Here is a 23,793-nt window from a genome sequence, read left to right as displayed (position 1 = left end):
CAGGACTTGTCACTCAGCAGATTCTGAGATGTCGGCCCGCTGTGTGTTAGCCCATGCCAATATGGCACTGAGCCGTCCATGTTAGGTCACTGTGATAAATAGGCACAGCTGGTACTTAACAAGGGCATCCTTTCTGCCTCAGTATCACTTGCCCACTGTTCTTTAATAAATAATAAAAAAAAAACATAACATTTTGAGCTTTAGAAAAAACAATGAATATTTAAATGCTACTTCGAAACTGTATGCATTGCATCTGAAATTATCCATGTAAAAACAATGGATTAAAGTCTTACACTTCTTTGATCTGAAATAATCCTGAGGATTTACATCCATTGTTATTACCCTTAGTCACTGTTGAATGATATGGGTAATATGGCTCACTTCCCAGGGCAGTATGATGTGGGGGGGCATCACACACAAAAGTTTCTATTGGTTATTTTCACACCCAGTTATAGATATGTGGCCCAGTGCATTTTGCACACTCCTAAGTACACGCGCACACACACACACACACACACACACACACACACACACACACACACCCCAGTCCATATTAGGATTTGAGTTTTCTGTGTTTATTTTTGGGTTTTTTCTGTTTGTTGTGATCCTGTCCCCTGTGGGTCTCTGTGATGTCCTGTCCTCCCTGTTAATTGGTTCCCAGGTGTGTCTCGTTCCCTGATCACCCTCCCAGTGTATTTAAGTCCACCTGTTGTCTGTTGTCAGATCCTAGTCGTATGTAGCTTGTCGGTTGTTGTCAGTAGTTCTCAGTCGAACTGTATAGTCCTGAGACTACTTTGTTCAGTCTTTCAGTTGCTACTGGTATTTAGCTGTGTGCTTTTTGTCTCTGCTGTGCTGCATGATCTGGACTGTCTGAGCCACTTTCATCATTAAATTCATTATCACTTTCTTCATAACCTGGACTCCTGCGTTCATTCTCACCTTCATAAACCACCACCTCAGGACAGATTAAATGTTCCTGCTAAAAGAATTAGGAGTCCTGGGAAACTCAGTGGAATGATTTCTAAACGACAACGCTTGGCAACATAAATGTATAGTTTGTCAGTCTTGCAATTACATTCATGTTGAATAAACTACATTATTGATAAAGTGTATTCATTTCAGAAACTCAATTCATTAAGTGAAACATTATATAGAATAATTGAATAGAGGCTGCTGTTTTCAAGCGTTTATTTATGTTAATTATGATGATTTTCAGCTAATGAAAACTCAATATTTAAGATTACAATGTTACATTAGATAAATGTAAATAAGACATTTTTAATACATAAATGTGGGCTCTGAAATATGTCTGTAATGCCTGCTTAAAGGTTTTTACTTTCAATCTGACAATGGAGCCTCATCAGAATGCATATTTTTTATTTTACTGTACCTACTGTTGGTCAGCTGCATAAGTGCACGAGTGAAAACCACCATGAAAAACTGAAGCTACACATCTGCAAATTTTAATCACAGCTTGCTTGCTTAACCAAACTAACAAAACACAGAGTAACGGACAGATTCACAGGAAGTTTTGTTCATAACAAAAGTGAAAAAAAAAGAAAGAAAAAGAAAATACAAATGTGTGAAAAATGATAGGATTTGTTTTCCAGCTTGGAATTTAATGCAAGGGGCTCTTTATGTGTTTGAATCAGTTCCCTTCGAAAGCCCCGAGGTGAGGGACGCAGTAAAATAGATAAATGACACTAGGTGGTAGCAGAGCTCCCCTGGGCAGGTGCACCGACACTGTTGACCTGTGCAATATCCCACTTTCACTTCTGATTTATACCTCGCATGTGAAGGTGATGCTTATTTCCCCGCTGTTGCCTGGTGACTACCAAATTTTTTTCTGCGTGGGTGTCACAAGGCTTTATGTTTTAATTGAGACATTTTGCCTTATGATTATTGGGCACGCTGTTTCTTTTAGCTGTCTTTCTGAACAACTGAAATCCAAGTATGTCAAACAATCTGTGCTCAGCACTGTTTAGAATATCTCATGTAGCCTGGTAATGGATCCATTAGGATGAGGAAAAGCCCGGCACTTGAAGGTTTTCTACGTGTGGTTTATAATGGGAAGCAATTACCTGAATAATAGGCCTGAGGCCATTTTCTACAATGAAATGTCACGGCTAACTATGAGCTTCACACAGAGTGAGCGCAAAAGAGGAGAGAGAAAAAAAATGGCCAAAAGTGAAAATAACATAGGATTACTATTTTATTTCAGCCTCTGAATAACCTATAACAAAAACACAACAACAGCATTGAACATTTTCCACTTGTTTTATTATTCTACACCTCCACAGAGTCTGTGAGATATATCCTGAAAGCGTGGCACATTTACTCCGTGAGCAGTCGATCGTTCTGCCTCCGATGTGGAGGCAGGTTTAGAAGTAGTTGGCCACCCTGCGAACAGACTGGATAGTGGGATTCTCTGCCTGCCACTCCTTATGGCTGCAGAAGTTTCCTCTTTCCACGATGTACATGCGGCCACGATAGTTCGGCTCCTCGTACAACACCCAGCTGTTTGGAGAGTAAAAAAAAAAAATTAAAAAATTAAAAATGCACAAGCTGAAGGAAGAATTCACTAAATGCACAGAGTGTGATTATTTTCCCCTCCAATTTTGTAAAGCCACTGAATTACAGAAAGAAACCAGTTTCTTTATATCTTAAAGTGAGTACATTTACTAGTGATTAACGCGATAAGTTGGAAAACTATTACCAAAACAACCAATTTGAGAAGAGATAGAAATGAAGATACTGGCCTGTAAGAAAATTAGCAATAGATTCTTCAAAATTAGTTCTCTCAGAGTCAGAATAGTGAATTAGACTTTAAGAGGATTATAAACAAGCAATCAGACCACAAAGGGTTCTGAGGAAGTGCAGTTATTTGTTTTCACTGGATGCTAGCACAAGATGAAGTGTATGATGACAGAAGTGAGTAGCTCCATAAATGTTTAGGAAAAGCTAAAAGAATGTAAGACAGTGTTAATGCCACATTTAGGCTATCTAATAACAAAGTAAAATGCTACACAGTTATAGACACAGCAATGCTCCAGGCCCAATCCTATTATCTGAGAAATTAATGTAGCAGTAAAAAACATCACTCCATTATCTATAGAGTGCATAAAATACAAGACAGGGAATGATAAAAAAAAAAGGCTGAGATTTTATGCAACGTACAATGTTGAATTAAAATCAGAGGAGTTCTTAGGGCTTTTAATAAATTTTTTAATGTAACTTTTCCTTTCCAATTAGTGAGACAACTAATGAATCTCTCTAGATGTTATGGTAGTTGAAGCTTTTAAGCATTGGCCAACAAATTAATGCTCCTCTGATTTAAAAATGCTTTTTGTTTGTAAGTACATGAAGAAGAACGAAGGGTTTAAACGGTCAAGAACAAAGAATCAAAAGGAACAGGAGCAGACAGAGTTTCATGATATTGCACAGTATTGTAAAGTAGTAAAATATGCATTCACATTATATATGCGTAATATTTTAAAGTTTTCACGATAAAGTCCTATTAATTTGTTTCCATAAATGTTCTTCAGTCTGAATATATTCTCTTGAGTAATTATTAACTAATGCCTGCAGATGAATGAAAACACATCAGAACAAAGCACAATACAAAAGCCATGGAAGAAAGGGTTAAAGATACATACGCTCCATCTCCATAAACCTTCATGGAGTTGACACAGTTCTTGGTCAGACCTCGCGCTTGCAGAAACGGACAGTCGTCACACAGCTCCACACACTGGCCGGCAAAGTTGTCTCCCTCGAACATCTCCAACCTGTAGTGCTCGCCGTGCTGGGGAGGTAAACAGAAGCAGAAGTGCATCCTGGCTGAGTCATTTTACAGCAAGGTTAGACTTTTTCTTTCTGTAAATGACCGAGCCCGTTTCGTGACAGAAGCTGCATTATGTGTGCACCTATAGATGTGTGGAGGAAGATATGAGAAAGTCTGTTTCTGAAGAGCTGGAGTCCTCTGGTGCTCCTTCCATTAAATACCATTTCTTTAGCACCTGTAATGTGTAAGGTTCTGCTATTTAATTAGGCTAAGACTTTTTTTTGTTCTTTTTGTCAAACAAATGATGCTGAATCTATTTTACCGGCTGAATATTTCTCTGCCCCAGGGGTCTCCTTCAAACACACACACATAAACTCACCATCTTGATTGGTCGGCATGAGCCCATGTGATCATTATGAGCATTCCAGCGCTGGAATTCGGGGTACTCTCCATGCTCCAGAATGTACTGCTGGCCCTTGAAGTCAGGATGGTCGAAACAGACAAAGGCACCGCTTTCCACACGGACAGAGTTGACCCTGTTCATAAAACCTCGGTCCTGAAAGTTGTCGCAGTCGCTGCAGAGTTCCAGCTTCCTGCCGGTGAAGCATTTGCCCTCGTAGAGCACAATCTGTTTTCACCATTTAATAAGGAAAGTCAATTTTTTTTTCAAAAATGTTACTTTTCCGTCTCACATGTTTGGAATGTCTTAATATATGTATGTTTGACTGTGCAAATCAACAGGATTAGTAAAAATTTGGGGGGGAAAGGGCTCCTTCAACTGGTACTCACCTTTCCTGAGTACTGAGACATTTTCCACTGTTAAAGTCCTCCAAACTATTCACACAATTCAAGAGGGGGGAATTCTGGACTCTGAGATATATACGGCGGACAGAGAGACTGCCGGCATCGCGAGGCAGACACAACAAAAGCACAACAATGGAGGGGTTTAGACATTTTGCCAAATGGACACTTTCCCTTACATGTGTCACTGCTGATATTGGAGTTTACCCCGAGAGGAGGGCAAAACAATGGACTGGGTGAGATTCTGCTTTGATTGGGCTTTGGGAGTGATGCTGGACTTTGCCGGGGGTTGCAGTGTAACAGTTGGGACACGTCCAAATGAGGGGGCATGGAATGGAAAACAACCCGGAGGAGCAGAGGTTAGAGGGCAGGAACAACTCTAACAATAAACCATCCTCTGACAAGCAGCGCCAATGAGGCTCCCAAGGCAGTTTCAAACTATTTATTCAGCAACCTGAATGTCTCTGTCGAAACCAGATAGCCCAGCTGCTATTTTCTCGGGATCCCTCTGTGTTGATGTTTCTCGTCCACTGATCCACAGAGATTTCTGGATAAATTTAGACCTTGACCTGTGAAAACCTAGGATGCAGCCTCATAGTCACAACATCAAACACTATACCAGGGTTAAGGTAAGGGATACTGGGCATAGGGGTGATGATCTGAGTTAGGGGCAGGGCAGGTTCATCGGCTCTGTATTGCTGTGATCACCTGTATTCTCTCTGGGGGCTGGGTCTGTTGTGGTTTGTGGTTTTCTGTGTTTTTTGTGGGTGGTCGGGGGCCATATGTGTGTGTTTTCTGTCTGTGTTAGTTCAGGGGGTTCTCTTGCCTTTGTCTTATGGTCTGGCTTGGGTCCAAGTGGCTGCTGTGGCCGGGGTGGTGACCAGAGAGGGTGCAGGCAATTGTAGGCAAAGTGTTGGTGGGTGCTTGGATGGGTTGCTTATTAGACTTCTTCTTCTGCGGAGAATAAATTGTCCAGGTTTTGGGTGGAACTACTTCATAGGTATTTGGGTCTCTAGGCAGTCCTTAGTCTGTTGGTTGTAATGGGACCTATTATGCAAAATTCCCATTTAGCATTTTCTTTGTACTGAAATACTTCCAAAAAACACCCAGCCATTTTTTAGCAATAATGTAATGTTTTTTCATGTCTGGAAACAAGTGTTTTATTTCAAAAACCTTCTGAATGTAACGTCACATCAGCATGCACTGTCCCTCACCTAGCAATCCCAGTTAAACCCAGTCCTGTTACCTAGTAACCCCAGCAGAATGCCGCCCATTATCTAGCAACCTAAGATTTTCTCCAGGGTGTTTGGTCAGCTGGTTTTACCGCTGTATGCTCTGTACAATGGCTGCTGGACAAGATAAGTGTTTTGTTGTTGACTTACCATCTTTAAACCACTGTCTGCATTCTTGTTGATTGTGCAGAAGGCTATACTTCTGTTTTTCAGAGATGTATGGTTACATTATTGCACAGACATATTTGAAGCAATTTGAAGTACAAGTGCAAACGTTGAGTTGGGGGTGGGGGGTGGCCAGCAGCAGCTAATTTAGATTTAAAGTGACCTGAAGCCTTACAACAGCTCATTCTGAAAGGTACATTCAGACGGATGCAGCATCGAAGCAGATGTAGCGTTTAGTGCCTGTAGAGCGTGAACTCCAAAAATATTTGACTTCACTCATATACAGACTGCTGTAGAGCAAATCTGCTCATATTCAGATTCAAATTCAAAAATACTTTATTAATCCCAAAGGAAAACTAAATATTGGCTCTAGTTGTGGTTTTATTTCAGCTTTTCCAATATTATTCTGCTCCTCCCTGTTTAAACATTGTGTTGCTATGGTTGCCAAAAGAAAAATCTCAATGAAATTACAGAGCTACTCCAACATGCTGCCACAGATGTGGCATGGTTTGTGTTATTGTCAGTTGACCAACGGTTCTTGTTGCAACATTGACCCTAAAGCACACAGAGCAGCTTTTTAAAATCTACTTTCTGAAAATCCTTCAGTGGAAATCTATTCTTGTGTCACACAGACAGCTGATTTTATCGTTTACGATTTAAAAGATTTGCAAATCATATACTATATTAAATTATAACTTTATGGGTTGTGCAAGCTGGTAAAAACTGCTAAATTTATTAAACACAAACAGATAACTTGTTATCAGTCTGGGAAATTTTCTGGGAGGAGAGGCACAGGGCGACTAGCGTTGGTGGAGGTACAAAGGAGGACTGAGTTAAATGATTGAGCTGAATAAGATCATAGGAATGTCTCTTTCCAGGATTTTACATTCAAGTCCAGAGGTTGCGTTGGAGGGCAGACAGGGAGAGGTGATAATTACAGGATGACCTGAGGCGAGGCTTTGAAGCAGAAGTCTGTGGAGAAAACCAGGAATCCAAGTAGGCACTGAAAGTTTGCCTTGGAGTTTCCCAAAAGAAAACCGAGCATCCGCAGAGGAAACTCAGAGTGAGAATAAGGAGCACAAATCTAGACCACAGAACAGAGACACAAGGAGCAAGCCATTGGAAGGTTACCACAAATACACAAATGTCATACACACCTGTCAAATCCTCTCTTAATGCCAGTCTGATGAGGAGATAGAGCTCAGGTGTAAAGGCTTCCCATTAGCTTGGAGAGCTTTAGGAGAGCGAGAAGCAGCAGGAACAGCAGGGCAAAGAGGAAAAACATCGACGCCTCAGGCATGAATAGCCTGGACATGATCTGTGCTTTCTCATAGTACTTTAGTTAAAGGGTACATATTTATATTGATAATCATCTTTTAAAAAAATGCTTGTATTAGATTGTGGCTTCTAGAACTCATTAATCAGTACTGACTGAGAAAAGAAGGGCAATAATTAACAGAATATTGATTTACATCTTATTCTATAAAACTGGTCCATACACTTTTGATTATGGACCAATGTTCTTATTGCTGCTGTCAAAGTAGTTCTAAACAATTTATCTTCATATCTGAGGTTTTGTTGATTGTGCTGAAAATGTTTAAACTCTTTGGAGTTGGCTCCAGTGATAATTAAATAAAACCCACATAATATTTGTTATTATTATCATTAATGTCTACATTTACATTTATAAACCTGATGTGTGAATTTTTCTTTTTTTGGGGGGACCCCTGCCTTTTTGACCAGCTGCTTATTTTGCTGGTATCTTGGCTATGCAATATTTGCTTTCACTTTCCTTTGTTTTACTTCAATTTTATCAGCAGCAAATAAATAAATAAATAAATAAATAAATAAAGACTTTTTAAATACTCTAATTGGACTTGACATTTACTAAAGGAGTAATTTAAGCCAGGGTGTGACATTTTCCCTCAGATGGACCCAATTCAGAGATATTTCATCCGCCCAAATGTTATAAAGACGCCTCAGCTAAAATGGGTCAATGTTAGAAAAGAATGAAAAATGAGCTGTAACATGAATCACAGAAGGAAGCAACGTCCCAGGGATTTTCAGGAACCTCACAATAGAAATGCAAACTACTTTAGAATGCAGTGATACTTTATTGTCAGTCACAGGTTTCACGGATAAACTAAGTATAACTGAACAACATCACTTCCCTAATTATACATTTTGATTTATTACAAAAAAAAAAAAAAAATCCAGGGATTTTGAAGTCCAACTTTTGACTCTTATATGATATTTGTTTTAAAGGTGAACGTGAGCCAGCTCTACTTTGTCTGCCATAATCTTCCCAAAGCAAACACACATTGTCTTTGGCTTTAGTCACATCCAGCCTAAAGACGAATGCAGACATTGTTATCTGTGACAACTTCATCCTGAGGTAGGAGTCGACTGCTCTTGCATAATGCATTGGGAAAACCCTGGACACAGTGAGGAGCTGAGCACACAGACTTAACAGAGATATTATACCTAATGGGGCGTAACCATGACAGGACTGGAGTATGGAGAAGTATAAAAAGAGGAAAGGTCACTGTGCACCTCAGTCGTTGACAGAAACTGAAGCAGACAAACCAGTGAGGTATGTACATGGATTTGAATAAACGCAACAATTTTAATCTAAATGTTTAAAGGAAGAAGACGTCAGTTTAACAATCCGCTTAATTTGAACTTTGTAAAACAGAAATCAGCTCACGTCTGACTAGAACAGACTGTTTGAATTCATTTAGCTGTTTTTTTGTTTGTTTGCTTTGCTATGAAAACTGTAGATTTTGAAACACTGTTCATGTTGTGTGTTGTTTCTCTGGATCAGACTGCAGAGCAGAGCAGGAAAATGAAGTTGTTGATCCTGGCATTAGCCCTCGTCCTGCTGTTTACAGCTGGTGAGTCTGTCACTGATTGTCCACTGGACAAATACAACCTGCTGCTATGCAACAGTATGGAGAAGTACCTTTCTGCAATAAATTACGACATCAACGTACACCACCTTGCACAAGTATTCACACTGCTTGAACTTTGCCACATTTTATTTTGCCTTAACAAAAGAAAATGATAGAAGGTTTTCTCTTTTTTTAGCTGAAAAGTGTGGCATGCATCTGACCAGGTGCTCTGTTCAGATGAGATAAACATGAAGCTCTCATATCCTGCAGGAGAATAGTAACACTCAACACAATACTCATTGTTACACATGGTGGTGGCAGTGTCATGCTGTGGGGCTGCCTTTCTACATGGGACAGGGAAGCTGGTCAGAATTGATGAGAAAATGAAAAACAAAGCCAACGTGAAGGAAAACTTGTTACAATGAAGCAAAAGATTTGAGACTGGGGCAGAAGTGGAGTGGTTTAGCTCATGTTAGAATGGCCCAGTCAAAGTCCAGTGAAAAAATCTATTTCAGAATCAGTTTCAAGACTGTAAAATTGCTATTCACACCAATCTGACTGAGCTTGAGCTATTTCACCGAGCAGGTAAGAATGTTAGTCTGGATGTGAAAATGGAGGATAGAGATACTAAAAGATTCTACATAGCGTTGTGTAACACCACACTTTTCAGATTTTACTGGGAACAATGGTCCATCACAAGAAAATATACAGCAAAGTCTGTGGTAAAGGTGACAAATGTGAGAAGTTTCACTGGGTTTGAACCCTTTTGCAAGAGACGATGAATATGTTTCTATTTTTAATCAATAAACGTTGCTGGCATAAAACATCATCATTCATATGTAATTAGACACATTTTAAAAATCCCTAAAAAAAACAAACAAAAGTGAAATCTTTGCTTCTGTTTCCAGGCGGAGCTCTGGACTGCCATCGCTGCGTCCCAAGTCGGGCCGGAGGAACCTGCCACACCTCTGTTGAGACTTGTGAACCAAATAAGGACGCCTGTATTGCTGCCAGATTCCTCCGACAACCATGTGAGTTTCTCAAAGTCAAAACCACCAAAAACTCGTATAGCTTCAACAGGGACGAAATAAAATATTTGAACTTTCAGTATGTGCACAGAAGTGCAAAGAAGCAGGAATTTTAGGTTAAATACCTGGAAATGTCAAACGTAGCCTGTTGGACTGCAGCATGTTCTTATTAGACTTAAACCAAATCTTTCTTTGTGTTTCTGTCCATAGTTGGCCATTTTCGGAGGTGCATTGCCTACTCGGACTGCAAAATGCTTGCGGCGAACGCCTACATAGATGTAAAGTGCTGCACCAAAGACATGTGCAACACCTTTTAAAATTCCAAATTAAAGGAAAGTGTCCAGCTGGGCATCAAGGCTGTAACCGTGAATGGGTCCCAAGGCAGACTGCAGCTTCTGTGGGCATTTGGTAAAGACACTGATGAATAAAAGAGTGAAAAAGGAGAAAAATGTGTGCCTCTCTTTATTGTTATTTCATTTTTATTTGAACAGGCTGACGAGGCTTTATTTTTGTATCAAAAGGACATGCTTGTTTTTTACACTTCCCACCAGAAAATTCCACACATTCATCATCGATTTTAATGTCTAAAGCAATTTTGAGCTTTAAATGATTTAAACAAATTTGTTTTTTGTTGTTATAGTTGTTGTTGTTTGCAGGATCCATCTGCTTACAGGAGAAAAATGCAGTAATTTTTAAACATAAATAAGTTTTTTAAGTTTGAATTTTGGGCAGGGGGGGGGGGATTTTGTCTGATAATGAATATTAATGCCACTCCCTCTAATTGATTATTTGGAGTCATCCAAGTCACCACGTCTACTCTTTTTTTTTGTTTTTTGTTTTTTTTGTAGAGCTTATTTAATCAAGTTGATTTCTAGAAATGGCCTCCACACAATGAAAGGATTTATATTTGCTTAAACATTGCAAAAGCAAGCAGGTTTGAATTATTTCAAACCAGAAGCATATTGACGACTCCAAAAACGTTTCTATTCTCTGCAACCTGCAAAGAGGCATATCTAAACATTAGTGAGGCTGTATTTACATTTTAAACTACAGTTTATTCAAACTGTATGGATTTAACAGTAGATTTTAAAAAATGTAGCTCTTGTTTTTTTTTTGTTTTTTTTTAATAATTGAAGGTCTATGTTGCATAATTATCCCACTGCCAAAACGGAACAGTTGTAAGGAATCATTGAATAACGGGTAAATGTAAACTTCTGAAGTCAACTGTAAATATGTTGGATCAAAAATGTAATTTTAGATTTAGATTGCTGTACTTAAATAACACTTCTCTAAAAAAAAAAAAAAAAAAACTATAGCAGGATTTACCTGGACAAGAAACAAACTTAGTTTTACTGATTCACACATGATTTTATCATCCCTTCTCTCTTTCATATTTGCAGATAAGCACATTAAAAAAAAACCCTGAATGTTCAGCAGCATCAAATTTTCTAACAAAGATCCATCTGAATAAACCACGGACCATGCTGCTTACATAACCACTTTTTGCTTTAATGATTACAATCAAAAACATTTGTACAACATTTTCAACATTAGAAAATGAATGCAGATTTTATTATTATTATTTTAATTTTGGCTGACAGTAACCAATGGGAAACTAACTGAGGGACGTGGGAACTGCGAGGTGATGAAGTAGAAAAGGTGTACATCAGAGAGGCCCACACAGCTGGCAATATATCAGAATAAAGATTTGTTAATCTGACTCTTTTCATATACGCAGCAAACACCACAATTCTTTTATCTTGTCATTTAAACGGGGCTGCGGTCTTATATGGAAGCTGTGCAGGGGAAAAGCTAAGATGCATCAAGCTTACTATTTCTGTTCCTAGCTACAAATATTTGTTCTGATACATCCATACCAACTGTTTCAGGTTTTGCATCAGTGCTGAGCACAGATATGGAAAGGTGGCCTGAGCGAGATTTAAGACAAGAGAATAACCACCCATCCATGTTTTTTAATCACACACACAAAGAAAAACGAGGATGACAGAAAGGGGGGATGGGGAATACTGATAATGACAGTGGAATCAGAGCCATAAATAGACACTTTTGGGTATTTAGGACCCTGGTTGAGGAAGGGGCGTAGACTCAGCTGAGGTGGAGGGGAACTGGCGGCTAGCCTTCAAGTAACGGGATTTCCCAGTGCAGTGTCCTGTGTGTTGATTGGGCGGCTCTACATCATGGAGCAGGGGTTTTTTACAGGCTGCACTCCATCCATCTTCTCCGCCTCCAAGATCATCCTGCGGAAAACCTCCACGGCCGTCTGAGGGAGCGACAGAGAGAGCGACAAGCACATGCGGAACAACGTCAAATGCTGCACTTGGCACATGCTGAACTTTCAACCCTTCATGGAGTCCGTGACTTTCATTTACAACACTCGGCGGTTAGTTTTGAAACCGTGACCCACTGCGTCTGACTGCATTTGAAAAGCAGATTCATTGACTACCTGAAGATATTTGTGTGGTGAGAAAATCTAAGTAGTTCAACACGCAGCGGGTCACAAACGTTTTTAGTCTTTCTGATCTTTTGGGGTATGCAAAGCAGACATTTTGCCATATCAGATTTATTTCTATATGCTAATTTTACTGTAGGTATACAGTGTGAGTAAATAGTGGATATGTAATAATCTAAATATATTTTATAAAACATTATTTGTTTTGGTGTTCCATTTGTTCCATAAACTTAAAAAAAAAAAAAAAACATTGCTCTCCTGAAATTTTTAACTTCTCTTTTTCAGTTGTTACTTTTCAAATTTTCTTTCCTTTTGTGGTTTTATGTTGCTGCATGTTTCATTTTTCTGCTGCAATCTCAAAAGCTTTTTTTTTTTTTTGTCTCTGTTACTTATTTTCATTACTCGACTTTCACATCATCGATATTTTAGTTTTATTTTGAAACATTTGTCTTTATGGAGGTGCATGTCTCCAATTTTATATCGTAATGCAACTTTCTCAAAAGCACAGCCTTCCGTTTGTTGCTTTGTTGTGCTTTGGACTTGAAAGAGGCTGTTATTTCTCTTCTAAACAAGGGGAAGCTGTGAATAGTATGAGGCATTATGCAGTTGTGCCTGAGTGACTTTTCGTCCACTCGAAGGCAGGAAACACAATGCAGACATGACAAGTGCGAAGCCGCAGGGCCTCCGAACACAGACTGTGTGGGCGTCTTCAAGCACACCTGCTGCTTTAGTTCATGTAGGCGGAGCGGCGTAAAGTGCCTCTGAGCTGGATGAAGTGGAATTTAAATCAGACGGTGGCGCTCGCTTAATTCACCGTAAGCCAGTCGTGTTGCAGCAGGGTCATCGTTCTGAAACAGCTGACGAACGACTGCGAGCGGCACGACTAATAGAAGGGAGGCTTCTCATCGAGAAATCAGGCGTGGAGCAGAAACGCTGCTCAACAAAAGCATCCTTCAGTCGCACAGCAGAGACGGATGGACGAGGTTCGATGAGACACTTTGGTCCAACGTCCACCAAATCAGAACGACGAGTATGATGCGTTTTGAGCTGGAGCGGTCTGACGTTGTTTACATGAGAAGTAACAAATACAAACACAGTAGATAAGAGATTTAGCACAACAGTGAGTTAAGGTTGACGATTACAATTATGTTCAGTGATTTAGAATATCGATTCATTTGTCAGATTAAACGTATCTTCTGAAAATAACTTTTAAGCATGTACTAAACATACTTTTCACTGACCTGTGTTTAAAAATATTTTTTCTATTGGTCTGTGTAAGGTTTTGGTTTATCCGGATGTGACGCCCCAGTGCCTGTTTTTTTGTTGTTGTTGTTTTTTTTTAGTTATTCCAGTTGCTACCAGTTCTAAGCTCCTCGCCTTCTGCTCACCTGTGCTGCCTGGATTTTTGAATTTTTGTATGTCATCATTGAAACCATCATGATGACTGCAGTGAACCCTCCACTTCCATCCTCACCATTCTACAACCGCACTGCATGACAGTCTGACGTAATGTTGTAATTTTAAATGTCATGATTTCATTAGCTGTAAGTGGAAATCATCATAATTAACAGAAATAAAGGCATTCAAACATCCATTTGTGTGTGTAATGTAGGGATAAAGTTCCTAGAACAAATGGACTTTTCAGTAATATTCCAATTTGTTGAATGTGTCTGTATACTTCTCTTTGAACCTTTATGTCATGTTTTGTCGTTTAGCCTCTCATTCTCATTTTTTTCTGCTGTGTTAAAATCAAATGTCAGTTATACCTGACACAAATTGACATAATTGTATGAATAAAAATTTGCAATAATTTGTCATATATTATTCTTTAAGGTTTTTGTTTTTACATAAAAATAATTTTACTAAATTTTAACAAAAAAAAAAGTGACATGATGTTTTGCGATTCCAACTCAATTATGAGTTTCATTAAACTAATTGTGATTAAGTGAGGAAGTTGAACGAACACTTGTGGGGGGAAAAAAAAAAATCAGGAACTTTTATCAGCAAACATGAACATTTTCTACCTGGTTCTCCTTGGCTGAGGACTCCATGAAGGCTGCGTTCCAGGACTCAGCTAATGCTTTCCCCTCTTCACAGCTGATCACTCTGATGTGGAGAAATAAAACACATGCAAACGTGAAAATGGAAAGATTAAAAAAAACTCCATCTGCAGCAGCTCAGAAGTCAGCAGATGTAAATGGGTGATGTGCACACGAACAGCAAAATTGGAAATGTAAAAAATGTCATTCTCATTTGTGTTTCAGGTCAAATTAAAACCAGAAACGCCCTGGTCAGGTGTTTGTAGGAACAACCTGACATAATTACTGACTGACCTGTGGAATCAGGAAAAAGTTTAAAATAGAACCTGTCTGACATCATGAAGTAGGCTCAACTATCTCAGAGAGCATCTCATTAAGCCGTGGTCTAAAAAAAAAAAATTCAAGAGCAGATGAAAGAAAGTCACTGACATTTATTGGTCTGGAGTTTTTGGGACGCCAACAAACTAAAGTGAGAGCCGTTACCCACAAAGGGAGAAAACATGGAGCACGGTGGTGAACCAGTCAATCACAAAGCATTTCATTGTGGAATATTTCCAAAAACACATCAACACCTCATCCAGGAGGCCACAACAGGAGCCAGAACAACATCTAAAGCCCTGCAGATCTCGCTCGCCTCAGTTGAGACCGACCAGTGTTAGTGATTCACCAGTAACAGAGACTGGGCAGCAACGGCCAAAAACCACTGCTGACCAAAGTGAACACAAAGCCTGTCGCACATTTGCCGAAAAAAAAAAAAAAAAAAATTAAAAATTAAAAAAGTCTTGGTTATCCCCAGAACCTTTGGGAAAATATTCTGTGGACTGGTGTAATTGTCATCATACCAACAGTCAAACATGGTGGCGCTAGTTTTATTCTTTCAGAACCTTGAAAATTTCAAACTGATGGAATCAGTTTCTAGCAGAACATTCTGAAGAGAAATAGCTGCCAGTTTCTGACCTGAAGCCCAAGTTCGCTTGGTAAACGATCCAAAACACACCATCAAGTCCACCTCTGATTGGTTTAAGAACAAATCAAACCAAAATGAAAGTTTTGGAATAGTTGAGACAATTTCGCTTCGCATTAAACAATCCTTTCATGCAGAGTGATCCAGCTTGTTCTTTTTATGTTTTTTAATAAATAAAATTCTTTTTTGTATTTACTTTATCTTTGTCTGATTTTCGGATTTCCTTTGATATGCTGTCACAGAAGAGGATGAGCAATCTCCAGTAAACCTAACATTGTAATGATGGGACATACCGTTCCATATGTAGGTCGTTCTTGTTTCCGACAAGCATAATTGGAACTCTGCATTAAAAAGAAAATATATCACAAAACCACAACATCATTTGTGTAAGAGAGATTTAAAAAGTCTCAGAAGAGCAAAGCCACAAAAAAGAAAAAAAAAAAAAAAAGGAGGTACTCACTGAACCTTCCCCACCATGTCCAACAGCTTTTCATGGATAACTTGAACAACTTCAAAGCTGGAAGAAAAACAATGAAGAGAACAGTTAGAAAGGTCACAGAGTCCATCTGGGATGCCGGGGACGAACGTTCACCTTTTATTAGACGTAACAGAATAGACCAGGATGTAACCGTTGATATCTATGGAGTATGTCTGAGGAAAGATGGAGTATTCATCCTGGAAAAGATTCATCCAGCAGAGAAATGAGTTAATGGGTTTATAACAGAAACATGACACCAGGCTTGTAATGGAGTCCTACCTGCCCTGCTGTGTCAACAAGCTGAAGGTGGTACTCCTGTCCATTTATTGTGATCATTTTAGTAAATGCTGCAACGACAAGACGAACACATTTAGAAACTGCGCATTTAAATGCATTTTGTGCCAGGATGATAAAAACATCTTCCTAATATAATGTTTATCTCTGTTCTGCACACTTAAAGACAGAGTTGTAAATCCAGTTTGATACCGTGGAATTAGTTCAGCGGTGCACTGCCAATATCTGTCTGGAGACGAGTTTGGTTATCCATCACGGCGGAGAGGCGGTGCACATCCTGCAGCATCTCACTAATAATGCTGACACCGCTTCATGTTAAGCATCCAGGGGATTATTTATAGACACGGAACCGAGCGCACAGCCAACGCAGGGCGCTGTACGCGAGCAAAAGCGTGAGGGAAAAGCAGGAAAGCAGCCTGCAGGTAAAGTTTCGACCCGGACCTCTCAGGAGTCTGGGATTATTTGTGTTGATGAACTGGTGTGTTTGTCCCACAAATAAAACAAAAAAAAAGAAGTACTGCCTTAGAGCAATGTTCACTTTTGCAACCGTGAGAAGAAGTCCAGACACAAACCAGTCAGAAATAACAGATTAATCTGCTCTATCGCGCTCCATCTCTCTCTGTCTCTGTCTCTGTCTCAGATCAGTTGGTGTCATGTTTCAACACATTATTGTAGAGGGAACATTGCACCCTGGTGGGTGAATCTTGTGATTCATTGTCATCCAATAACAACTCGCTAAAATCATAAAGGAATTACCAGACATCATACCAGAGCTAAAATCAAACCACGGAAACCTCAGGATCCATCGTATGAATATGTTGCTCTGCCAGGATACAAATAAATGCCCATTGTGCTCTTCATTTGTGTTTACTCCTCCTGTTTGCTCTGACACCCCGAAATAAAACGCAAAATTGAGAATCTCCTAATTAATGAATACATTTGCGTCTCAAAGATTATTACATCAGGTAAATAATTATTTATATTAGCAAGTGAATTCAAAAACTGAAACTCATTATTTGCCATAGACACCCAGGGTGAAATATGAAGTATTTATTATTCATTTATTTTTTTATGATTATGACTCAAAGCTAATGAAAACTCGAAAAATATCTGTCTCAGAAAATTATTGTGCAAGACATATAGAAATTGTTTTTAATAGAGAAACGTCAGGCGAAGGCATTGGGAAGGCTGCCAACTTAACAGTTATCCAGGAGACATTCACTGTCGCTCACCACAGGGACGATAAGCCACAAACTGGGGGGATTTGCTTTACATACTGGATGTTAGCACAGAGTTGTACCAAATCACATTCATGGAAAGTTAAGTGGAAGGAAAAAGTGTGGCAGAGTGGCGTAGGTGTAAATTACTGTGAGTAATTCAGTCTCTGTGATGGCCTTTGAGATTAAACCATGTTAGAGTGAAAAACAATCTCAAGAAATCATGTTGGTTTATCACTAACAGTTCCATAAAATATCTTAAAGGTACTCGGTGACAAAATGTGAAAAATTTTGTAAAAAAAAAAGTCTATGCATATACTTTTTAAAAACACTTTAAAACAACTAACTTTTGCAGTGTTTTAGCTAAGCAATGAGAAATAAAAGTAGAGTGAGAGAGATTCTTGCAGACTATATTAGACGCATTTTTAGTTGCTGAACACTGATTTTCTTTTAGAGTTTTTTTTTAATTATGCTGTTGTATTTTTTTTATAGCAAAAGTTATTTTACAGCTGCCTTTAATTTAAAAAAATCTGGACAAAGAGCGCTTTACTCCTATGTGGGGTTTTGTCGCATGCCAAAAAAACATAGAGACCAGACATGCAGACTAAATGCAACATCACAACACTGATAAGGCATAATCTGAATGATCAAAAATGGTTCTGCATGCTTCAGAACGTCCCTTGTTATTAGTTACTGCACCAAAGTGACATTGTGAGCAGTCAGCTCTTCATCACACAGTTAAAATCACAGAAAGATCTCTTAGTGATTCCCCGAATCGTCCAATCTAGTTCATGCCGTGCAGCAAAACCTGTGCAAAACGAACTTGTCCAAAAGTAAAAAAAAATTTAAAAAGCAGACTGGTTAAGCTTTACTGCTAAAACCTATACCATAATAATGTACACCAAACAGTAAAGCTGCACTACTTGGTTTAAGACCCAAACACAACAATGCTCTTTGTCTTTTTTATATAAATAGCTCACAGTGTTGACTTTAAATATAACTTTTGCTCTTAAATTTACAATCTGTCAGCAGGAATGTGTCAGCAAACTATAGTGAGAAGCTTTAACTTATGGAAGGAAACTTATATAAAGTGTGACCCAAATCACACTTTATATAAGCTTCTAACTTTGAAGAAAGCTACAAAAAATATCTCATTTTTGTGGCATTAAGCAAATATGAGTAATTTAGGTAATCTTAACTCGCCCTAAATAGAAAAGTTTTAATTTAATGTGTTATCACACAACAATAAAAGAGATTATGTGTCTTTTTTTTTTACGCAGTGTATGTAAAGTTCTTGGGCAGGATAACTTCAAGTTTCTCTCGGGGTTTTTGAATGGTTCCCTGACGTGTCTCAACATAACAGCAATATTACATATGAATGCACCACCTCTTGACTAATCAATTCACTAGGAATAAAAAAAGACGAGACAAAACTTTGATGTATGAACAGTGAGAGTCTCTTTTCCACTCCGTCTCACTGAGAATTAAATTATTCCACTTGACTTTCACCAGGAAGCGTCTTCATGAGCAGACGCAGAAGTTAATGCTACTAGAAACAGAAATGCATTATTCTACGGCTGGTTTGGTGGAACTGGAAACATGCACAGGATAAATGAACTTCTGTCATAAAATGCATTGAGTGACATCAATCATATTGCAAACACTAACACTCACATTTCAAAACTTCTATTTACTTTACTATTTTCAATTAACTGTCAGTTACCATCTCATAGTTTGATCTCAGGATAGAAAACAAACCTAAATATTAGCAACAATGCCTCTGAATTGCTTGATTTGGTTTACAGTCTCTACATTATGTGTAAAAAGCATTTAAAGACTTAAGAATAAAACATTTACATATCAGAATAATAAATGGACAAAACAATAATAAAATATACATTTGCAAACATAATTATGTGCCGGTTTCTTTCACGTTTCATGTTAAGATTCCAAACATCACCAGAAATACAACCTAGAAAAGCAAATTCTCTAACATTTATTTAATTTGTCAACATTTATCCAGACCAGGAAAATACAAAACCCAAATTTTAGACTATTCCACTCCACACAGCGGATCCTAAATCTGGGTGATTTGCAGTATTAAATATTGTAATATAGCCAGTTAGAAGGATGCAAATGTGTTAAAAATCCTTTTCATTGTAATTGTTTTTTATGATTTATAAAGTTATTAAAGTATTTGTTTAAAATTACATTTGAAAACAACGCGTCCTTTTCCTTCCTACTTTATGTTTGTCTATCACGTAAAGATCCAAGAAAATATTTCAGTTGGTATAAGTACTTTTATGCATCGCTGTCCTTCCTCATGCATCAATAAAACTGAAACTAAAGAAAGCAGATTCATTGCCATAAACAGAAAGTATTACATTAAAATTACCCGTTTTAACTTTTTCTTAAATGGATTTAAAGAAAATTGCATTTCTTAGTCATTTCAAACATACTCATTAAGAGAAGTTGGACAAAACTTTGTGTATGAATTTTTTACTAAGACCTAAAGCATTACAAAAACATAAAAAAAAAAAGGTTTTTATAGGGCGACCATATTGGTTTAGAAGAATTCCTAAATTTCCCAATTTCTGGGACCTTCCTGTTTATTTTCTACCTTAGAAGTTAAACACAAAACTGAATTAAAATAGAATGCAAGATTATATACCATCCTTAAACCAAACTTGTGGTCCCAGTGGAAAATACCTGCGTTTTCTTCTCTTTTTATGTCTTTATGAAAAAAAGTGTGTCCTTTGTTGCCCTTCATCCCCAAACCCAGTGTAGACAATTGTGGACAAGACCATAGAGAGCGATAGAATGATGAAGATGAAACAGATGGGAAATAAAAATGTGGGATGTTTGAAACCTATAATCTTATTCACATGTTTTCCTCTTATCATTCAGCTCCACTTCGAATAAAAATAAACACTGAAACCAAACAGGCTTTTATAGTTGACAAACATGACACCTAGGTTGCTAACTACATGAGAATCTGAGAATCAGAATAAATATCACAGAAGATTCATACTCACTGTTTTCTATTGTTGGGTCATAGGAGTCCACAAACTGGCCTTCCACAAACTGAATTGTCAAGGAAGACTTTCCTGAAAAATACAAATTATCATGAGGTATAATCACATTTTTTTTTCTTCCACTAAATTTTCCATTATTATTCTTGAATACAGCACTGAAACAGCTTCTTTAGCAATAAGCTTTTACGGGTTACCCCTTTTCTGAATATCTTCCCCCATGACACTATATGATACAAAATAACAGATTTCTGTTTAAAGTTCTTCTTTATTGCTCTTACAAAACATTTGAATTATCTAAGAAACCAAATGTTTGCTTTTGATTAACCAAAGCAGTTATTCTGCGTGAGATTAACTCACTCGAGTTAACTAAACTGTTCCTTCCCACTGTTACCACATGGCTGCTCAGGATAAGACATCACTGCAGAGTCAGTGGAATCAGCTGGGCTTCATTCGATGCATAACTTTGCACCAACTCTCATTAAAAAAAGAAGAATTTCACTGCATTGTGTTACAATTAGGACGAAATCAGATTGTGTGCAATTAAATTAGTCTCTAAATCTGACAGAATTGTTCTGGATTCATTTGATTACACACATTTCCGCATACCTGGATAGGAATTGGACCTATTTGTCTGGTAAAGTGCCAACTGAGATCTGCTGTGAATCGCTGTAAACGTATTGAATTAAGCTGAAACCTTATGCAACCATCCGAAACCCGGGCTCTCTGTCGTTTCTGCAGACATGCCGCTCTCTAATCGCGTTATCTCCGTGTGCCATCTTGCCATCCTCAGCATCCTCCCAGCGCATACAAATTGCGCTTCTTCTGTTTCGGATGCGATACATTAATCCACGCAGTGATGCGTCACATCCACAGGACCGCCAGGCCTCTACGGAGCGTGGCACTGACTAACATGGCTCCGGGGTGAGGGTCACTGATGGATACCTAACCAGATGATCGGTTTGTGTAAAAAAAAAATATATATATATATATCCGCCTTGAACCGCACATTCGTGGCCTATACTGAAAATAAACACAAGCCCACGTTTCACCTGGTGGCGCTCATTCGCCCGTTCAGAGATGTTGCGTGACGGATCTTTCTCCGCCTGTAATTTAAGTCTATTATAGGAGGCGTAAACCGCCCTCATAATGGACTTATACCGAGTCGAGAGGCCGCACGGATCTGCTGTCAGCGTCCCATCCTATGTTACTTTCTCTGAGTCATCCCTCCCAGTTAGCTGCGCCGGCCGGGAACTCACCTACGGATCTGTACCCGAGGATGGCGATTTTTCGTGACTTTGGCTGCGGCATGTTTTCCGTTCCCGGTTATAACATCCAGTCCTCGGGCTGTACCGCAACCTCCAGCGGGAATGGCATCCAAATAGATTCAAGGGGAGCTCAGATCCGACATGCAGCGTCCAGATGGCGGCGGGGCACCCTCTTTTTTTCGACGTATTCTGTATTTGATTTGATTTTTTTTAAAAATGCGATTTCACGTCATGTATAAAAAAGCATGGAGTATCCTCTGATCTACAATAACTGCGTCACTCCCCTTTGCAATTTAATGAATAAATAATTACTGCTTGGGTCTGATTGGCCGAAAGAAGAGCAGAGGCAGGCCTAACTGCGCCTACTGGCTTTTTGATTGGATGCCACAGCTTTTCGTCAAATAGTTCTGCATTGTGATTGGTTGTGACTCGCTCCATGACGTGCTAGGTGGTCAACAGCAATGTCATTCATATCTTTAGGGTCAGGGAGCACAAATTCAGGCTCTAACAAGGATTAATTATTTAATCTGTGGTAGTAAAGCAAGATTCATATCTTAAAAATGTAAAATAAGATTAGGCGTCCCACAGACCACAAATGAACCCCTATTTATGATGCAGTCACAAACTTTAATGCACTTTGTTGGGATTGTACATCTACATGTTAGATAAATAAATATAATCTAGTGGTGAGTAATTAGAAAGGGGAATGAAAACGATTCAGGATATTTTACTATTTTACAAAAAAGAATCCAAAAATGGTGGTACACTTTGTGTTCATCCCTTCATGAATATCCTTCAGCATTCTGAGGCATAAAAGCATAATTTATAGTTTTTCTTCTAAAAAAAATAGTTTTATGCTAAATGTGAGGGCTGTAATCAAGTTTATAGGAAAAGCACATTTCAGCAACAAGTACATTCAAAGTGTTTTACACCTTGAATACATAATAAAGTAAGGAATATGAAACATATGCCATCATTAAAATCATCAAGCACATCAGATTTAATGCTTAATGTTCCAGTTATTAAGAATCAAATAAACAGAGAAACATTCACACAACAGTTTTGTTCTTTCATGTGTGATACATGTTTTTGTCATTCAGCATTATTTATGTAGAAAAACATCCGATTTTTATGGCAAGTTGGTAAGGAAGCAAAAGGAAAAAATGCTCTTTGTACATTTCTTCCCCACATTTTTTTTTAAATGGTGGTTAAATAGAATAGTTACATCTTTTTCTTCTTTTTTTCTTCTTTTCTTCTAAGCCAGTTGATTAACCTCTAATCAATATTTTCAAAACAGAAGACACAACAAAACAATTATATATCCAAGAACATTAACATTACCTGAAACTAGATGAGTCTTCAGATTCAAACAAATATTTTATTAAGCTATTAAGTATTATGATGTAATACAACTAAGTTGCAGCATATGACAGGCAATGTTTAAGGTTTCTTAAAGCAAAATAGAGGCATAATGTTTAACCTCTTCAGCTGTGGGAACAAACCTTGTAGATGACTTCTGGTAATTGAGACACAACAGTAAAGAGGCCAGAAATGCCTAATATTATCAGCTTCTGTCGCGTGATATCCTGGCAGCTTCAGTCTATGATGATGATGATGATGATGATGGATTCTTGGTGTTACAGTAGTGTTTCGGTGTCAACAGTTCTAGTTTCTCAGCAGGAACTTGTCTGTTCTCCGTTAGTTTGATTCATCGGTGAATGCACATGTTACAAATAAAATACATTTTCATATAAAAACACATCCTTTTGTTGGACAAGCTGCATCAGACGGCAAACCTGCTGGGCTCGACAGCGCCCTCCGGTGGGCAGAATTGGGAACAGTGGCGTTCAGGACGGTTGTGTGAGGATTCCTGACTTTACAGCTTGAAGAAGTCCTGAACTGAGTGAGTCACTGAGTGTTAACTATTAGCTTCTCTGCCGACCTGACTGCTACTTGTGGCCTTTGAGGATCAGACAGAGAGGATTACAGTCTGGAAATGAGTCACCAAAGAGGAAAGGTTTTTTTTTTTTTTTTTTTTTTTTTTTTTTTTAGAAAAAAAACATTAGCAAATTTTCAAGTAAAAACCATTTTAAAAATCCCAGCCTTGTGACCAGGTCCAGAACCAACTTATTT

General features: G+C 38.4%; 3 protein-coding genes across 3 annotated transcripts; 1 reads left to right on the top strand and 2 right to left on the bottom strand.

Moving 5' to 3' along the window:
* Positions 1-2,261: 2,261 nt before the first annotated feature.
* LOC106945319 (gamma-crystallin N-A-like) lies at positions 2,262-4,680 on the bottom strand. Its single transcript, XM_015028918.1, has 4 exons — positions 4,571-4,680; positions 4,161-4,409; positions 3,657-3,802; positions 2,262-2,517 (listed from the first exon to the last, which is right to left on the bottom strand). Exons 1-4 carry the CDS (start codon positions 4,589-4,591, stop codon positions 2,382-2,384), a joined length of 552 nt encoding a protein of 183 aa, XP_014884404.1. The 5' UTR covers positions 4,592-4,680; the 3' UTR covers positions 2,262-2,381.
* A 3,762-nt stretch (positions 4,681-8,442) lies between these two features.
* Positions 8,443-10,347, top strand: ly97.3 (lymphocyte antigen 97, tandem duplicate 3). Its single transcript, XM_015028917.1, has 4 exons — positions 8,443-8,572; positions 8,804-8,873; positions 9,779-9,901; positions 10,109-10,347. Exons 2-4 carry the CDS (start codon positions 8,825-8,827, stop codon positions 10,213-10,215), a joined length of 279 nt encoding a protein of 92 aa, XP_014884403.1. The 5' UTR covers positions 8,443-8,572; positions 8,804-8,824; the 3' UTR covers positions 10,216-10,347.
* Positions 10,348-11,386: 1,039 nt separating this feature from the next.
* Positions 11,387-21,958, bottom strand: LOC106945317 (Ras homolog, mTORC1 binding). The gene is made up of 8 exons (XM_015028916.1): positions 21,652-21,958; positions 20,396-20,467; positions 16,129-16,196; positions 15,964-16,046; positions 15,832-15,888; positions 15,665-15,712; positions 14,393-14,474; positions 11,387-12,179 (listed from the first exon to the last, which is right to left on the bottom strand). The coding sequence occupies exons 1-8, from the start codon at positions 21,701-21,703 to the stop codon at positions 12,090-12,092; spliced, it is 552 nt and encodes a 183-aa protein (XP_014884402.1). The 5' UTR covers positions 21,704-21,958; the 3' UTR covers positions 11,387-12,089.
* Positions 21,959-23,793: the final 1,835 nt, after the last annotated feature.

This window comes from Poecilia latipinna, unplaced genomic scaffold (genome assembly GCF_001443285.1).
Source record: "Poecilia latipinna isolate Pla-1442-1.1 unplaced genomic scaffold, P_latipinna-1.0 Scaffold139, whole genome shotgun sequence".
Taxonomy (NCBI): Eukaryota; Metazoa; Chordata; class Actinopteri; order Cyprinodontiformes; family Poeciliidae; genus Poecilia; species Poecilia latipinna.
Note: the sequence above shows the minus strand (reverse complement) of the source record. Positions and strands in the feature narration are given on the sequence as shown.